The 14,833-nt window shown below is 43.5% G+C and overlaps 1 protein-coding gene across 6 annotated transcripts in view; it reads right to left on the reverse strand.

Moving 5' to 3' along the window:
- The window catches only part of RGS22 (regulator of G protein signaling 22), a 139,411-nt gene extending 129,846 nt beyond the window's left edge, over window positions 1-9,565 (reverse strand). For all 6 annotated transcript variants that reach the window (XM_044928564.2, XM_044928563.2, XM_044928562.2 and 3 more), the window contains exons 1-2: window positions 9,389-9,565; window positions 8,864-8,892 (exon numbers count right to left, since the gene is read on the reverse strand). In XM_044928564.2, the coding sequence (XP_044784499.2) occupies window positions 8,864-8,892; window positions 9,389-9,413 (54 nt within the window). In that variant the 5' untranslated portion in view covers window positions 9,414-9,565. The remainder of the gene's footprint in view (window positions 1-8,863; window positions 8,893-9,388) is intronic.
- Window positions 9,566-14,833: the final 5,268 nt, after the last annotated feature.

Genomic DNA, 14,833 nt, shown 5'->3' on the forward strand with positions numbered 1-14,833 from the left:
TCCAGCTTTGGAACCAGTCTGTTGTTCCCTGTCCAGCCCTAACTGTTGCTTCTTGACCTGCATACAGATTTCTCAGGAGGCAGGTCAGATGGTCTGGTATTCCCACCTCTTTAAGAATTTTCCACAGTTTGTTGTGATCCACACAGTCAAAGGCTTTGGCATAGTCAATAAAGCAGATGTTTTTCTGGAACTCTCTTGCTTTTTCAATGATCCAATAGATACTGGCAATTTGATCTCTGGTTCCTCTGCCTTTTCAATTTGGGATGATGAAAAAGTTCTGGAGATGGATAGTGGTGATGGATGCACAAGGTGAATGTGCTTAATGCCACTGAAATCATACACTTAAATATGGTTAAAATGGTAAGTTTATGTGCATTTTCCACAATAAAAAAATTAGAAAGTGAAAGTGTTAGTTGCTCAGTTGTTTCCAACTCTTTGTGACCCCATGGACTGTAGCCCGCCAGGCTCCTCTATCCATGGAATTTTCCAAGCAATAGTACCAGAGTGGGTAGCCACTCCTTTCTCCAGGGGATCTTCCTAACCCAAGGATTGAACCCAGATCTCCTGCACTGGCAGGCAGATTCATTACCATCTGAGCCACCAGAGAAGCCAAAGTTAAATATATGCCAGAATCATGCAACAACATGAGAGAATCTCAAAATCATCATGCTGAGCAAACACAGTTTTACACAAGAGACAACCAACTGTATGATTCCATTTACATGAATTTAAATCTATAATCTATGTTACTAATCCAAGGTGAAAACTAGGACAGTAGTCTTTGGGGAATGTAGGAAGAATCATCTGGAAAGAGACTTGAAACGGCTTTTTAAGATTATGGAAATGTTCTATATTTGATTGAGGTTTAGATTACACAAGTGTACACACATTAAAATTTTTCAAATGGGACTCAAGTTTTCCATTTCACCGTGCATAAATTTTACATACAAAAGAACCATAAACTAATATTGAACACTAATTTTAGGGGTGATACATATCTCATCAATGTCTACAGCTAATACTCTGAAATGTATAAAAATAAAATGGATTGATGGATGAATGGTGAGATGGACAGAAGAACAAGAAACATGAAAAAGCAAATGGAGCAAAATACTAATGACTGTGAAATCCTGGCGATGGGTATATATGTGTTTACCACAGTTTTTTTTTTTCCCCTCTTGGCCACACAGTATGTGGAATCTCAGCTCCCTGATCAGGGATCAAACTCACATCCCCTGCCATCAGAAGCATGGAGTCTTAACCACTGGACTGCCAGGGAAGTCCCACCACACAGTTCTTTTAACTTTCCTATGTGTTTAAATGTATGCATTAAAAAATGCTTTGATGGAGGGACTTATGTATAAGGAAATGATATCATGTTTCTCTGCATCTGTGGAGCTTTCCTAGCCTCCTGCGTACTAAAGGACAGATAACAAATCACTATCATCACATCTAGAATAAATCCCTGGTCATCTGATGATCTTTTGACCACTATCCTGAGATCCCATGCACTACCAGTCAGACCCCTCCGGGACCTCTGCTTCACCCTCCTGTCCAGAATGTGCTAAACCTCATCTTCCTACCTCTCCTTACCCCATTACAGTATGGATCAGTCTTCCTAGCAACACCACAATCAATACAAGCGTTCCACTTGTCTTCCAATCTCCCATCTTTTTCTAACATAAAAAAGGGTTTTGGATGAATGCAATTTGGTTCCTGCCCAGCTGTCCAGCCTCATCTCATATTACCATGCTCTAGGCATTGCAATGTTTTTTATATAGTTCTGCACCTTTGTGCATCGGAGAAGGCAATGGCACCCCACTCCAGTACTGTTGCCTGGAAAATCCCATGGATGGAGGAACCTGGTGGGCTGCAGTCCATGGGGTCGCAAAGAGTTGGACACGACTGAGCGACTTCACTTTCACTTTTCACTTTCATGCATTGGGCAAGGAAATGCAACCCACTCCAGTGTTCTTGCCTGGAGAATCCCAGGGATGGGGGAGCCTGGTGGGCTGCCGTCTATGGCGTCGCAGAGTCAGACATGACTGAAGCGACTTAGCAGCAACAGCAGCAGCACCTCCGTGCATGCTGATTATTCGACTGTGAAAATCTTTTCTCCTCTTATCTATCTACCCACCCCTTTTCTTCTCCAAAAGTTACAGCTTTGTTTCCCCGATCATAGCTTTCAATACTTCAGATTCTAATTTTCTGTTTAGTCTCACACTCTGGGCTGTAAACTTCTGGAAGAAAAAGACTGCTTCTTATTCATTTAAAAAATTCCCAATGCTAAAAGAATCTGAAAAATTACACACACACACACACTCACACATCTATAAACATACATATACTGAGGCCCATGTGGCTCAGTGGTAAAGAATCCACCTGCCAATGCAGGAGAATGAATTTGATCTCTGGGTCAGGAAGATTTCCTAGAGGAGAAAATGACAACCCACTCCAGTACTCTTGCTTGAAAAACCCCATGAACAGAGGAGCCAGGCGGGGTACAGTCCATGAGGCTGCAAAGAGTCAGACACAACTGAGCAGCTGAGCATGCAGGCATACATATGTATAATCTGAATCATTTTGCTGTACTCCTAAAACTGACATAATATTTTGAATCAACCATACTTCAATCAAAAAACTTCCCAGTGCTTTATATAATAGATACTTACATTATTATTAAGTAAATGTTGAATGATTATACCAAAGACATGAAACCTAAAGAGAAGAGACTAATAACCTAAGACTCTAATAAAACAACACTAGGGAGAGCCCCTGGAGAAGGAAACAGCAACCCACTTCAGTCTTCTTGCCTGGAAAATCCCATGGACAGAGGAGCCTGATGGGCTACACTCCATGGGATCACAAGAGTCAGACATGACTTAGTGACTAAACCACCACCTCCAATAAAATAAAAAGGAAACATTGCCAAAAAAGGAAAACAGAAAAAGAGAACACAAAGGGAAACAAATGCCACGAAGTGGCTTGTTGCAAGTATATATTACACAGATCAAAGGCATTTCAGGAACTTAAGAGCTGAAAGTCCATTTATCAGATCCTCACTGGACTGCAAAACTGCATATGGTATTATTAATGTAGTGTATGAAGCAGGAAGCAAATAAGAGTGGCTCATGCAATGAAGAGCAAAAGTATGAATCTCCTTTCATTATGAAGAGTTATCATCACACATTACAATCAGCATCTACTGAGCAGTACTTTTCCATTTGGTTTCTATTCTCACTCTCTTTCCTGGAGGAAACTCTGAAAGGCCCAGGGAAGGTACAGGAAGCTGTCAATTCCCTTTTTATCCAATCACACAGTGCTCCATGCCGGGCTGGACGAAGCACAAGCTAGAATCAAGATTACTGGGAGAAAAATCAATAACCTCAGATACGCAGATGACCCCATGCTTATGGCAGAAAGCGAAGAGGAACTAAAGAGCCTCTTGATGAAAGTAAAGAGGAGAGTGAAAAAGTTGGCTTAAAACTCAACATTCAGAAAACTAAAATCATGGCATTCAGTCCCATTGCTTCATGGCAAATAGATGGGGAAACAATGGAAACAGTGATAGACTTTATTTTGGGGGGGCTCCAAAATCACTGCTGGAGAAGGCAATGGCACCCCACTCCAGCACTCTAGCCTGGAAAATCCCATGGATGGAGGAGCCTGGTGGGCTGCAGTCCATGGGGTTGCTAAGAGTCGGACACAACTGAGTGACTTCACTTTCACTTTTCACTTTCATGCATTGGAGAAGGAAATGGCAACCCACTCTAGTGTTCTTGCCTGGAGAATCCCAGGGACTGAGGAGCCTGGTGGGCTGCCGTCTATGGGGTCACACAGAGTCGGACACAACTGAAGCGACTTAGCAGCAGCAGCAGCAGCAAAATCACTGCAGATGGTGACTGCGGCCATGAAATTAAAAGATGCTTGTTCCTTGGAAGAAAAGCTATGACCAACCTAGACAGCATATTAAAAAGCAGAGACATTACTTTGCCAACAAAGGTCCATCTAGTCAAGGCTATGGTTTTTCCAGTAGTCATGTATGGATGTGAAAGTTGGACCATAAAGAAAGCTGAGTGCCAAAGAATTGATGTTTTTGAACTGTGGTGTTGGAGAAGACTCTTGAGAGTCCCTTGGACAGCAATGAGATGAAACCAGTCCATCCTAAAGGAAATCAGTCCTGAATATTCATTGGAATGACTGATGCTAAAGCTGAAACTCCAATACTTTGGCCACCTGATGCAAAGAGGCAACTCATTGGAAAAGACCCTGATGCTGGGAAAGATTGAAGGTGGGAGGAGAAGGGGATGACAGAGGATGAGATGGTTGGATGGCATCACCCACTTGATCAACAGGAGGTTGAACAAGCTCCAGGAGTTGGTTGAGCAAGCTCCAGGAGTTGGTGATGGACAGGGAGGCCTGGCATGCTGCAGTCCATGGGGTCGCAGAGTTGGACACGACTGAGCAACTGAACTGAACTGTCTAAAAAGCCAAGTAGGACTTTTTCAGTGAATTCATTGGCTTGGGTTCAGTCAATTCATTTGGCCAAACACCTTATGTCTTTCCTCCTGTACTAAAGTCCTGGATACAACATGATACCCTAATGTAAAAAAGTGTATTTTATACTCTTTATCATCTTTCCTCCCATGCTACACCTTATGACTGAGTGGCTAAGTACAGTATACACCTTACCTATGATTAAAAGTTTCTCTTAATGCACTTTTTGTTCAAAATGCACACAAACATAAACTGCTTATTGTTGTATTGTTTCATATTAAAGGTCACCTCTCCAACTAGAAGGTATACAATTTTGGGGAATAGTGATGGACAGTGTGTGTCCCCAGGAGTGCTTAATACAATGATAAGTGCAATTACTTGCTTAACAATATACTTGTTAACTAGTGTATTGATGGAACTTCTAAAGCAGTTTCTGTGGTTTCAAAAAGCATTAAAGAATTTGGTTCCAACCAGAGAACTGGACTCCGCAGAGACGGAAGAATTCCAAACAGCCTAACACTCTCCAAAGGACCTCCAGGACCGTCTGGGTTTCCAAATGACTTGTTGGAGACACTTCTGGCACCTCGCTTGGCACCCTGCATCCACCTGCTCCTGTCCTCCACCACCTCCGTGGACTGCCAACAGCGTGCCACCCAAGTGTGCTCTCACAGCTGCCCCAACCCACTGATATGCAATCAACTCTATTCACAGTCTGAAAGGGTAAACACCATGTGGTCGCTAATGTTCATATAATTAGACACTCTTGCTCACAAGGACTGGAGCACATGCGTCTTTTTTGCATATTACATGAGAATAATGAGAATATTCTCGGGCTTGGGACATGCTCGTGTTTATAATAAACTCATTCACTCTATACAAATAACAGAAAATGAATCTGAACAGCCTAAAATTAGCTGAAAATCAATACTACTTTTAACAACTAAAATATAAAAAATACCACACGAAACTAGTGTCTGTTAATTTTATTCACTGTATGGAATGTGCAGGTGACTGAATCACAGTATGAGCTCTATAGGAGCTCACAAATTTGTTAAGAAATTGCAAAATTTACAAAGTTAAAATATATGCAAAGGGATGTCTGACAAGAAAAAAAAATTGTTCTAAATGTTATTCTCTTCACTGAAGACAGAGGCCTCATGTAAAGGTTAAAATATTTTGCAGACATACTTAACAGCATCATCAACTGAGAAAACGCAATAAGAATAAAGTTCCTGTAAATATGGACCTCTTTATTTTAGTATAGGACTCTGCTGCCAATAATGGAAAACCAAAATAATACTATTTAAATAACATAGAGGTTTATGTCTCCCGTGTAATTATAAGCAGTGCAGAACTGGCACAGTGGCGTCCCAACCTATCAGGAGCCCAGGTCTCTTGGGTCTTGTGGCTCTGCCATTCTCACCATGCCACTTCTACCTCATGATCCAAGATGATTGCTTCAGCTCCAGGATCACACCCTCCTTCCAGCCAGCAAGAGCGAGAACAAAGGGCATGTTCTCTCCCTTCACATTTATCTGAGTGTCAGAGTCAGAATGACCCAGGTTCTAGCTGTGGTCTGACCGGTTTTACCAGCTGTGTGACCCAGGGGGTGGTTATTCCATCTCTGTAAACATCAGCTTTCCAGAAGCAGGACACAGTGCTTCTGCTTAAACTTCATTAATCAAAACTTGGTTATAAAACTTGGTTCTGGCAAAGGAAGCCAGAAAACGTTGCTAATTATTTTGGAGAGTAATATGTCTTGTAGGTACCGTGGAAAATGGTGGAATGGGAAACCAGAGATCTCAGTCACACAATTCCTTTCTAAAAATATTAATGAGAAAAAATACTCTTACACTTTGGGGAAAGAGAGAGAAATATTATGTGCAAGACATACGGATTCTTTCATCTATAGATAATGCTTGGTGAGCCGATGAATTTGAGGATCTGGTTACAAACTGGTCATGACTGAAAGCTGCACAGGGCTCAGAGGCAATCTGGATGATTTTAGGCTGGCAAGGTTTCATGGAGATGAGCTGGACCTGGAAGAATGCCCAAGATTGTGAAATGGATGGGGGAGAGCAACTGAGACAAAACTCAACAGTAAACCCAAGGAGGCAAGCAGCGCAGTTTGGCTGGAGCAGAGGGCATGTGGAAGCATTTTATAAACCAAAGACACTTTGAACATTGTCTTCATCACATAGACAGTATTGGGAGATAAGGTTAAAGAAGGTTGAAAAGTTGCAGAAAAGATTCTGCATGCTAAAGGGAGGCTTCTGACATTCCAGCTCTGCCAGTTACTACAAGTGTGGCCCCAAGCCAAGTCAGTGAGCCTCTGTGAACACCGACATCCTCATCTGTGAGAGGTGAGTGTTAGTCACTACCGAACAGGCTTGTTCTGAGGTTTAAATACCACCGTGCAATCAGCATTCAGTAAACAGTAGGTTAAAAAGAAAGCTCTGAGCAATTGAGTAACATGGCAATTTCTTATAGAGTTAATAGCAATTTGATAGCCAAGGTAGCAGAGATGGGAGAAGGAAAAATCCTAAAGGTGGAGCTAAGTCATAGCAAGAAATTCAGGTTGTGCACAGGAGTTGGCTCTTTGTGCCTCAGGCAAAGAAAAACTGCAGTTGGCAAAGGGAACACTGGAGGCAGTGATATCAGCTAGGACTACTGCCAAAGTCTGTGCTCAGGGATGAGGGCCTGAATAAGACAGTAGCTGTGAGGATGGAGAAAAAGATTTGGCTATGAAAGGAATTTGGGAAATGACTACAGGTGGGAGGTGAAGAAAAGGGAAGAAAGGTTCTGACTTGAGTGTTTGAATGGCCAGTGGCACCATTACCTGAAATAAGAAGAGGAAAAAAGACAGAATAGGTGGTGATTAGTTCACTTCACACTACGGAAGTGATGCAGGGACATCTAGATGATGAAGTCACCCAGTAACCCAGTAGACATAGAGTTCTGACATCATAAGAGGAGTGTAGACGAGAGGTGTGTAGGTTTAGGAGTCCTGTGAAATAAGGGTGGTGGAAGCCATAGGAGAAGAGGAGTTCTCCCAGAGAATCCTGAAGAAAGTGTATACTTTGATGGGTAAGAAAAAAGAGAAGCCAGGAAGGGAGGACATGAGAGATGGGAGAACTGGGAGACAGTGGAATTAAAAAAAAAAAAATCAAGAGAAAGAGGAATGGCTAACAGAATTTTCAAGATGGCCTCATTAAACTGCCATAAGCTGGGGAAAGACGTGGAGAGGTCAGCAGGCAATTCAAATGTTGAGGGTAACACCTGTGAGAGACTTTGTGCTGGAGTTATATGGGAAAAGGTTATTTCGAAAAAATGCTTACCTCTTGCCTGCGTGAAGAACAGTTCAGGAAGCAGCTTAAAGAAATCTGCTACTACCCAGAGTGATGCCAAGGCAACAGGAAGATTGTTGGAGTTTCTGGCACACTATTTGTGCCTCTGTTTTGGTCTCCCTCAGTGATGGACCCAAGATCTGGAAAGTGCTAGCAGACGCAAGGTAGCAGAGAGCCTCTACTCTCAGCCCCTACTAGACTATGAACTTTCTGAGACTTATCCTTAGCATCTAGCACCACACTTGAATATAGAGGCACTCATGTTTGCTGAGTAAAAAGCCAAAAGCAAATAAGAGAAGTGACCAACAAGAGAGTAAAGTGCTGTAGGACATAAGCAAATAATGTAGAGAAGTCATTAGAACTCTTGGAATCAAGCCTCTGTATGTAGAGAAGTCATTAGAACTCTTGGAATCAAGCCTCTGTACGAATGAGGCTTTGCTGCCTCCTATCTTAATGCATTACCTGGGACAAGTTCCTTAAATACACAGAGGGAATCACAGTAGAACCCACTAGTCTAGAAACAGCACTCACCTAAATGACAACAGATATAATGTACTTGGCCAAGTAGTTATTACCCCTCAACTCTCCATAAGTCTGAGCTGAGACTATCTGGTACATTTTCAAAAGAACTATAACTGTAAATAGACCTTGTGTTAATCAATGCCACCTACTAAGGTTTACTGTAACCAGGAACTGCTCAGCCCCAACACAATAAAACCATGGAGATGAATCTACTCTCATGGAGTCATCAACAAACTTAGCAAAGTTGAATGAGGCCATTTATATAAAAGAACTTTTAACAATGAACAGCATCCACCATGAAAAATCAGTTGGTCCCGTCTTAAAATACCTGTTGAAGAATAAATTCTTGAATCTAGCACCATTGTTATGAAACCAAAGCTTATATTATAACTCATTTGGCAAAAATAAAGGAAAAGAAACATCATTTCAAAAAAGTGATCTATGATTTGCTATTTTTAAAAAGCCAAAAAAGAAGTAGCCCTCCAAATTCTACTTACAAATCCTTCTTCTGTAATAGTTGGTGGCTCTGAAACAAAATAAAATATTACATTATCTCACTCAAATCTGATTTCCTTTTAAAGTAAATGAAATAATTTGAGGCAGTACTCAGCCCTGCATTATACGTGGGCAAGCTCAGTAAAACTCTTGGCCCTCTGTTCGGTCTCTGCACATGGATTGAATTTGAAGTTGGAATTCAAGGTGGAAGTGGGGAGAAAAGGCCTCTGGAATCCAGCTTGGTCACTAATCGACTGCGACCCCCAGAGTCAACCTTAAGAGATGGAGGCCTCCATGACTCCCGCTGCAAAACGGAGAATTAAGATAAAATAAGACGGTGCCAACGAGGCACTGGAAAAGGGGGGTGGCGGGTTAAATTCCTTACAAAATGCGGTTGAGAGGGCTCTTGGGTCTGTGCTACCAAGGTTAGGAAGAGGGGTCGCCCGGGGGGCAAAAGGAAGCCCAGAGGCGGTGCGCGGTGGAGCCGCCCCGCGCGCCCCGGCCCCGACCCCGGCCGCCCCACCTACCGACGGTGAGCCGCCTCTCGGGCATGCCGCCGCCCGCGCCCCGCGCCCCCGGCACCCGCGCGAGCCGTCAGGACGCCACGAGCGCGGGCCGTCGGGCTCCGGGAACGGCCGCCGACGCGGAGCGGCGCGCGCAGCCCCGGGCGGCCTGGCCGCTGTGGCCCTAGCGCGGCTCGAGTTGCTATGGAGCTGAGACAATGCAGGCGCCGAGCGGCGGCCTGTCACGCGCCTTTCGGGGGCTGGGGGGGTGCCCCCCGAGCCGAGGAAGGGACGCAGGCCACCCCGGTCCGTGGGCCAGGGCCCTGCGCCGCCGCCAACGGCTTACGGGACGACGCGCGCCCCGACCCCGCCACCCCGGGGCCCTGGAGACGCGTCGCCCTGCGAACTCAAACCTGCCGGGGCCTCGTTACTATGGCGACCGCGGCTCAGGCTGGTTCTCCCCGCTCGGTCTACAGTAAGACAAGACCCGCTTCGAGCGGGTGCCGGACGTGGAGGCCATACGGGCCGGTCCTGAAAAGAGGAGGAAGACGAGCTGTCTTGGTACTAAAGGAGCTCTTGAGCGCATTCACAGTTATATGAATGCCTGTGTAAAAAGTTAAGTGTTCCCGTACTTTTAGGAACCAGATCTCCCCCCAAGTTTTTGCTCCAATCGGTTAGGGCAGCCCAGTTCTCAAGATGGTTATTAAGATAAATTTTTACAATTACCAGAGGAGACATGAAAAGGAGACAGTAAACAGGGTGCCCAGACTGTGTGTGCCCGGAAAAGTTATGACAGAAGAGTTTAAGAGTGAAATTTGCAAAAAAGAACAGTATTTATAATTAGGGGGAAATGAGCATTTTTCACAATGTCGTGGCTCAAAGTTCCTTCCCAGACTTCTCCCCCTGGATGTGCCCAAATCAAAATGTCCAAAAGGAAATTCACATTATCCCCCACTTCTTGTTTTCAAATTCCATCTTCCTCCATAAATTCTATATTCAGTAAGTGGTACCTTCATCCACTAAGTGACTCAAAGCCAGAAACACCACATTCACTCAGGAACTCACTGGTTCCTGCCAAGTCTACCTTAAAGTGTTTCAGGAATCTGGAATCTTTTCTGTCTTGTAACAACCAGAGTCCTAGCACAGCCTGCCGTTTGGACTGTTGTGAAAACTTCCTAACTTGTTTCTCAGTCATTGCTTCCAGCGAAGTTCCCCTTAAATCCATTCTCTGAGATGAAAGCAAAATTATCCAAATGCAAATTTGACCTCCTTGAATCCTGTGGCTCCATTTTTGCCTCCTAGGGCCTGCAGGCACCCCACTCCAGTACTTTTACCTAGAAAATCCCATGGATGGAGGAGCCTGGTAGGCTGCAGTCCATGGGGTCGCTAAGAGTTGGACACGACTGAGCGACTTCACTTTCACTTTTCACTTTCATGCATTGGAGAAGGAAATGGCAACCCACTCCAGTGTTCTTGCCTGGAGAATCCCAGGGATGGGGAAGCCTGGTGGGCTGCCGTCTATGGGGTCACACAGAGTCAGACACGACTGAAGCGACTTAGCAGCAGCAGCAGCAGCAGGACCTGCAGGTGTGTGAGTGCTTAAGCAAACAAGAGTGACAATGGGTGCTAGTCCTGCAAGAAACTATAACACCTGCTTAGTTATATTTATTGCCTTTTCAATAGGACAGGGAAAGGACCAAAAAAAAAAAAAGGCAATAAATCACTAACTTGGCCAAACAAAATCAGCAGGCTAGATGAAGTCAAGGGAGTAAAGGAGAATGGAAAGGGGACATGTGAGGGACAAATCACCAAGGGCTTTCTTAGCCCTCGTAAGAACTCTAGTGTTCATTCTGAGTGAAATTCCAACTATAGGAGTTTTGAATAAAGAAGTACACAATTTTACTTTTATTTGAAAATGATCATTCTGAGTGCCGTGCAGAGAATGCGGATGGGCCAAGCAGTAGCAGGCAAGAGCAGGTGGCTCAGAGCAGGACCACAGCAGTAACAGGTTTGAGATGGACTCAGATTCGGTATATATTTTAACAGTAGGGCTAAGAGGATTCCCTGACAAAGTGGATGTGGGAATGAAAATAGCTGAGAATAACTTGAAGGTTTTTGCCATGAGCAGCCAAGAGGATGGAGCTGCTGTGCGTGGACGACAGGTGGGAGAGAGGTTAAGAAGCCTATTAACCATCCAAGCAAAGATTTTGAGTTTGCAGTTGATATAGAAGCCTGGAATTTGGGAGATGTAAGTTGGAAAGTTGACATACAAACAGGCTTGTCAGGCATTTGCTTGCACTGATTGTTTTGTCACCAGGGAAGTCCTTCTCTTTATCAGGCTCAATTTTCTCATTCTTTAATACCTTCCTGTGAGTTCCTTTCATTGGCCTCTCCTCTCCTGTATATTTAGTACAGAGTCATGTCTTAAACTTGGAGAAGGCAATGGCAACCCACTCCGGTACTCTTGCCTGGAAAATCCCATGGAGGGAGGAGTCTGGTATGCTGTAGTCCATGAGGTCGCTAAGAGTCAGACACGACTGAGAGACTTCACTTTCACTTTTCACTTTCATGCATTGGAGAAGGAAATGGCATCCCACTCCAGTGTTCATGCCTGGAGAATCCCAGGGACAGAGGAGCCTGGTGGGCTGCCATCTATGGGGTCGCACAGTGACTTAGCAGCAGCAGCAGCATGCCTTAAAGGGACACAGGCTACTCTCAGTGCCACTCACCAGACAGTGAACTCCTGGGGATGAAGGCGATTCGTGTCCTTATAACAACCTCCCCACCCAGCACCCACTACTGAGTGCTGCTGTGCTCGGTACATATTTGTTGAAATAGCTTCTCTTTACTGCAGTTATTCTTCACTGTGCCCTACTCATAGACAGGATTTGTTAATTCCTGTTTTAGACAGCTATACTGATGAGAAGCCAATAATTTGTTTTAATATTAAGTGTGACTAACACAGTGCACACATTGTGAGCCTTTAACAATAACCATAAGAGATTGATATTATCCTCAACAATTTAAGAAACTGGGACTTAGAGAGACATAAAATTTGCTCAAAGACAAAGCTTCAAAGTGTTGAATCCACCAGCTGATCCAGGTCTGTCTAATTCAAAGCCTCTACCAGATTTTGCAGCTTCTCTAAAAATAATCGTCAGAGATTTTAAAAACAGCATAAGAATCATAAAAATAGTAACTTGAACCCAAATGCTTAGGTTATAAGCTATTTTAACATTTTGATGATTTTTTCTGATAACAATTTTGAGATGTAATTCACAAATAATATTCACCTATTAAACTGTATGATTCAGTGGTTTTTAGGATCTTCAGTTGTGCAACTGAAGAGGGAATTCATAGGGCCTGGACTCCATCTTAGGCCTGTTCATGCTGATCATGCTTGGCCACCTCTCCAATGGACTCTGAACTCTGTGTTTAGTGCCTATGGAAACAACAACAGAAGGATAAGATCCCCTCCAGACAGGCCATAAATTTTTCTGTACCTATTGGAGTGTAACCTCAGGCTTATTGATTATTGGCCAATTGTTTAACTGTTTGAGCACATAACACATGAATGATGGGGTTATCGGGATTGTATTTACCCTTCCTTTGTTTATGTAAGTCTCAAGGAATTTGGAGTGGTGGGTTCAGACACGTACACATGGGGTATAAAAGATTCTCACAAATGCTGGTCGGGGTCCTTGGCTAAGAGGAGACTCTGCCTTGGGCCCGCCGGTGTAATAAACTGCACTTCACTATCTGCGTTGTCCTTCTGAGTGAGTTTCCCGGAAAGCGTGGCTACAACACAGCCATCACCACAGTCAATTTTAGAACATTTTCACCACCTCATATCCTCTACCTCATACCCATATTATCCCATCCCCACCCAAACCCTATGTACCGACTACCTTCTGTCTCTATGTATTAATAATTGTATCTTCTGGACATTTCATATAAATGGAATCACAGAACACACCACATGCTGGTCTTTTATGACTGGTTCCTTTCACTTAGCATAATCATGTTTCTAAGATACATCGATGTTGTGGCATGAACCAGTTCTTCATTCCTTTGTGTTGCTGAATAATATTCAGTTGTATGGATGTACCGCAATTTGTCCATTCCATCAGTTGATAGACATTTGGATTGTTTGCTTTTTAGCTATTATAAATAATGCTGCTTATGTGCATTTGTGTACAAGTTTTTGTGTGGACATATGTCTTCATTTCTCTTGGATATATACCTAGGAGTGGAATTGCTGGTAATGTGGTAATTCTGTTTATTTGGCAACTCTAATTTTCAAGGAACTACAAGTCTTCCAAACTGACTGTACCATCTTATATTACCACCAGCAATGGAGATTTCTGATTTACCACATCTTAGCACTAACATTGTTATCATCTGTCTTTTTGAGTCTAGCCATCCTACTGGGTGGGCTTCCCGGTGGCTCAGTAGTAAAGAATCTGCCTGCCAATGCAGGAGACATAGGCTCGATCCCTGGATCAGGAAGATCTCCTGGAGAAGAAATGCCATTCTTAGGCTACAATCCATGGGGTCCCGAGAGAGTCGGACACAGTTTGGCAACTAAATAACAATCCTATAAAAACTTGAAAAAAGCAAAAAAAAACAAAACAAAACAAAACAAAAAAAAACAATCCTACTGGGTTTGAAGTGGTATCTCATTGTGGTTTTGATTTGTATTTCTCTGATTATTATATTTTACCTACTCTTAACACATTTTATTATGTTTCTGCCCTCCCCCCTCAACTAGCTAGATTTTCCAAAAAGGGCTTTTTCAATGACTGCTGCTGCTGCTAAGTCGCTTCAGTCTTGTCCGACTCTGTGCGACCCCAAAGACGGCAGCCCACCAGGCTCCTCTGTCCCTGGGATTCTCCAGGCAAGAACACTGGAGTGGGTTGCCATTTCCTTCTCCAATGCAGGAAAGTGAAAAGTGAAAGTGAAAAGTGAAAGTGAAGTAGCTCAGTCGTGTTCAACTCTTAGGGACCTCATGGACTGCAGCCTACCAGGCTCCTCCATCCACGGGATTTTCCAGGCAAGAGTACTGGAGTGGGGTGCCATTGCCGTCTATATGATTGTTGAAAACCAAAGCAGTTCAAAGTCACAAGTTTATAATAACTGTATCTACATAAATGGATTGTTTTTATTCTCTTCTGATTCTGAACATATTCTAAGAGAATTAGAAGGGTGCGTTTGAGATAAATTTACTAAAATTGACTCTGTAGTACACCTAAAGGCAGTTTGGGGAAACCTCGGAGAGCATCTCAGATAGTCTCCCTGCTAAACAGCTAAAACTGTGATTCAACTGTGGAACAGGACAGAAGTGATATCATGTTAAAGTGCTGTAGACCAAAAAAAAATAAAAATGATGAGCTTTCCAAATATGAAGCCCAAACCAAATGTCATGAGGGCTGATCTGAACTGCAAGGATTCATTTGCTCAGAGTGAGAA

Source organism: Bubalus bubalis, chromosome 15, assembly GCF_019923935.1.
Source record: "Bubalus bubalis isolate 160015118507 breed Murrah chromosome 15, NDDB_SH_1, whole genome shotgun sequence".
NCBI classification, from domain to species: Eukaryota; Metazoa; Chordata; class Mammalia; order Artiodactyla; family Bovidae; genus Bubalus; species Bubalus bubalis.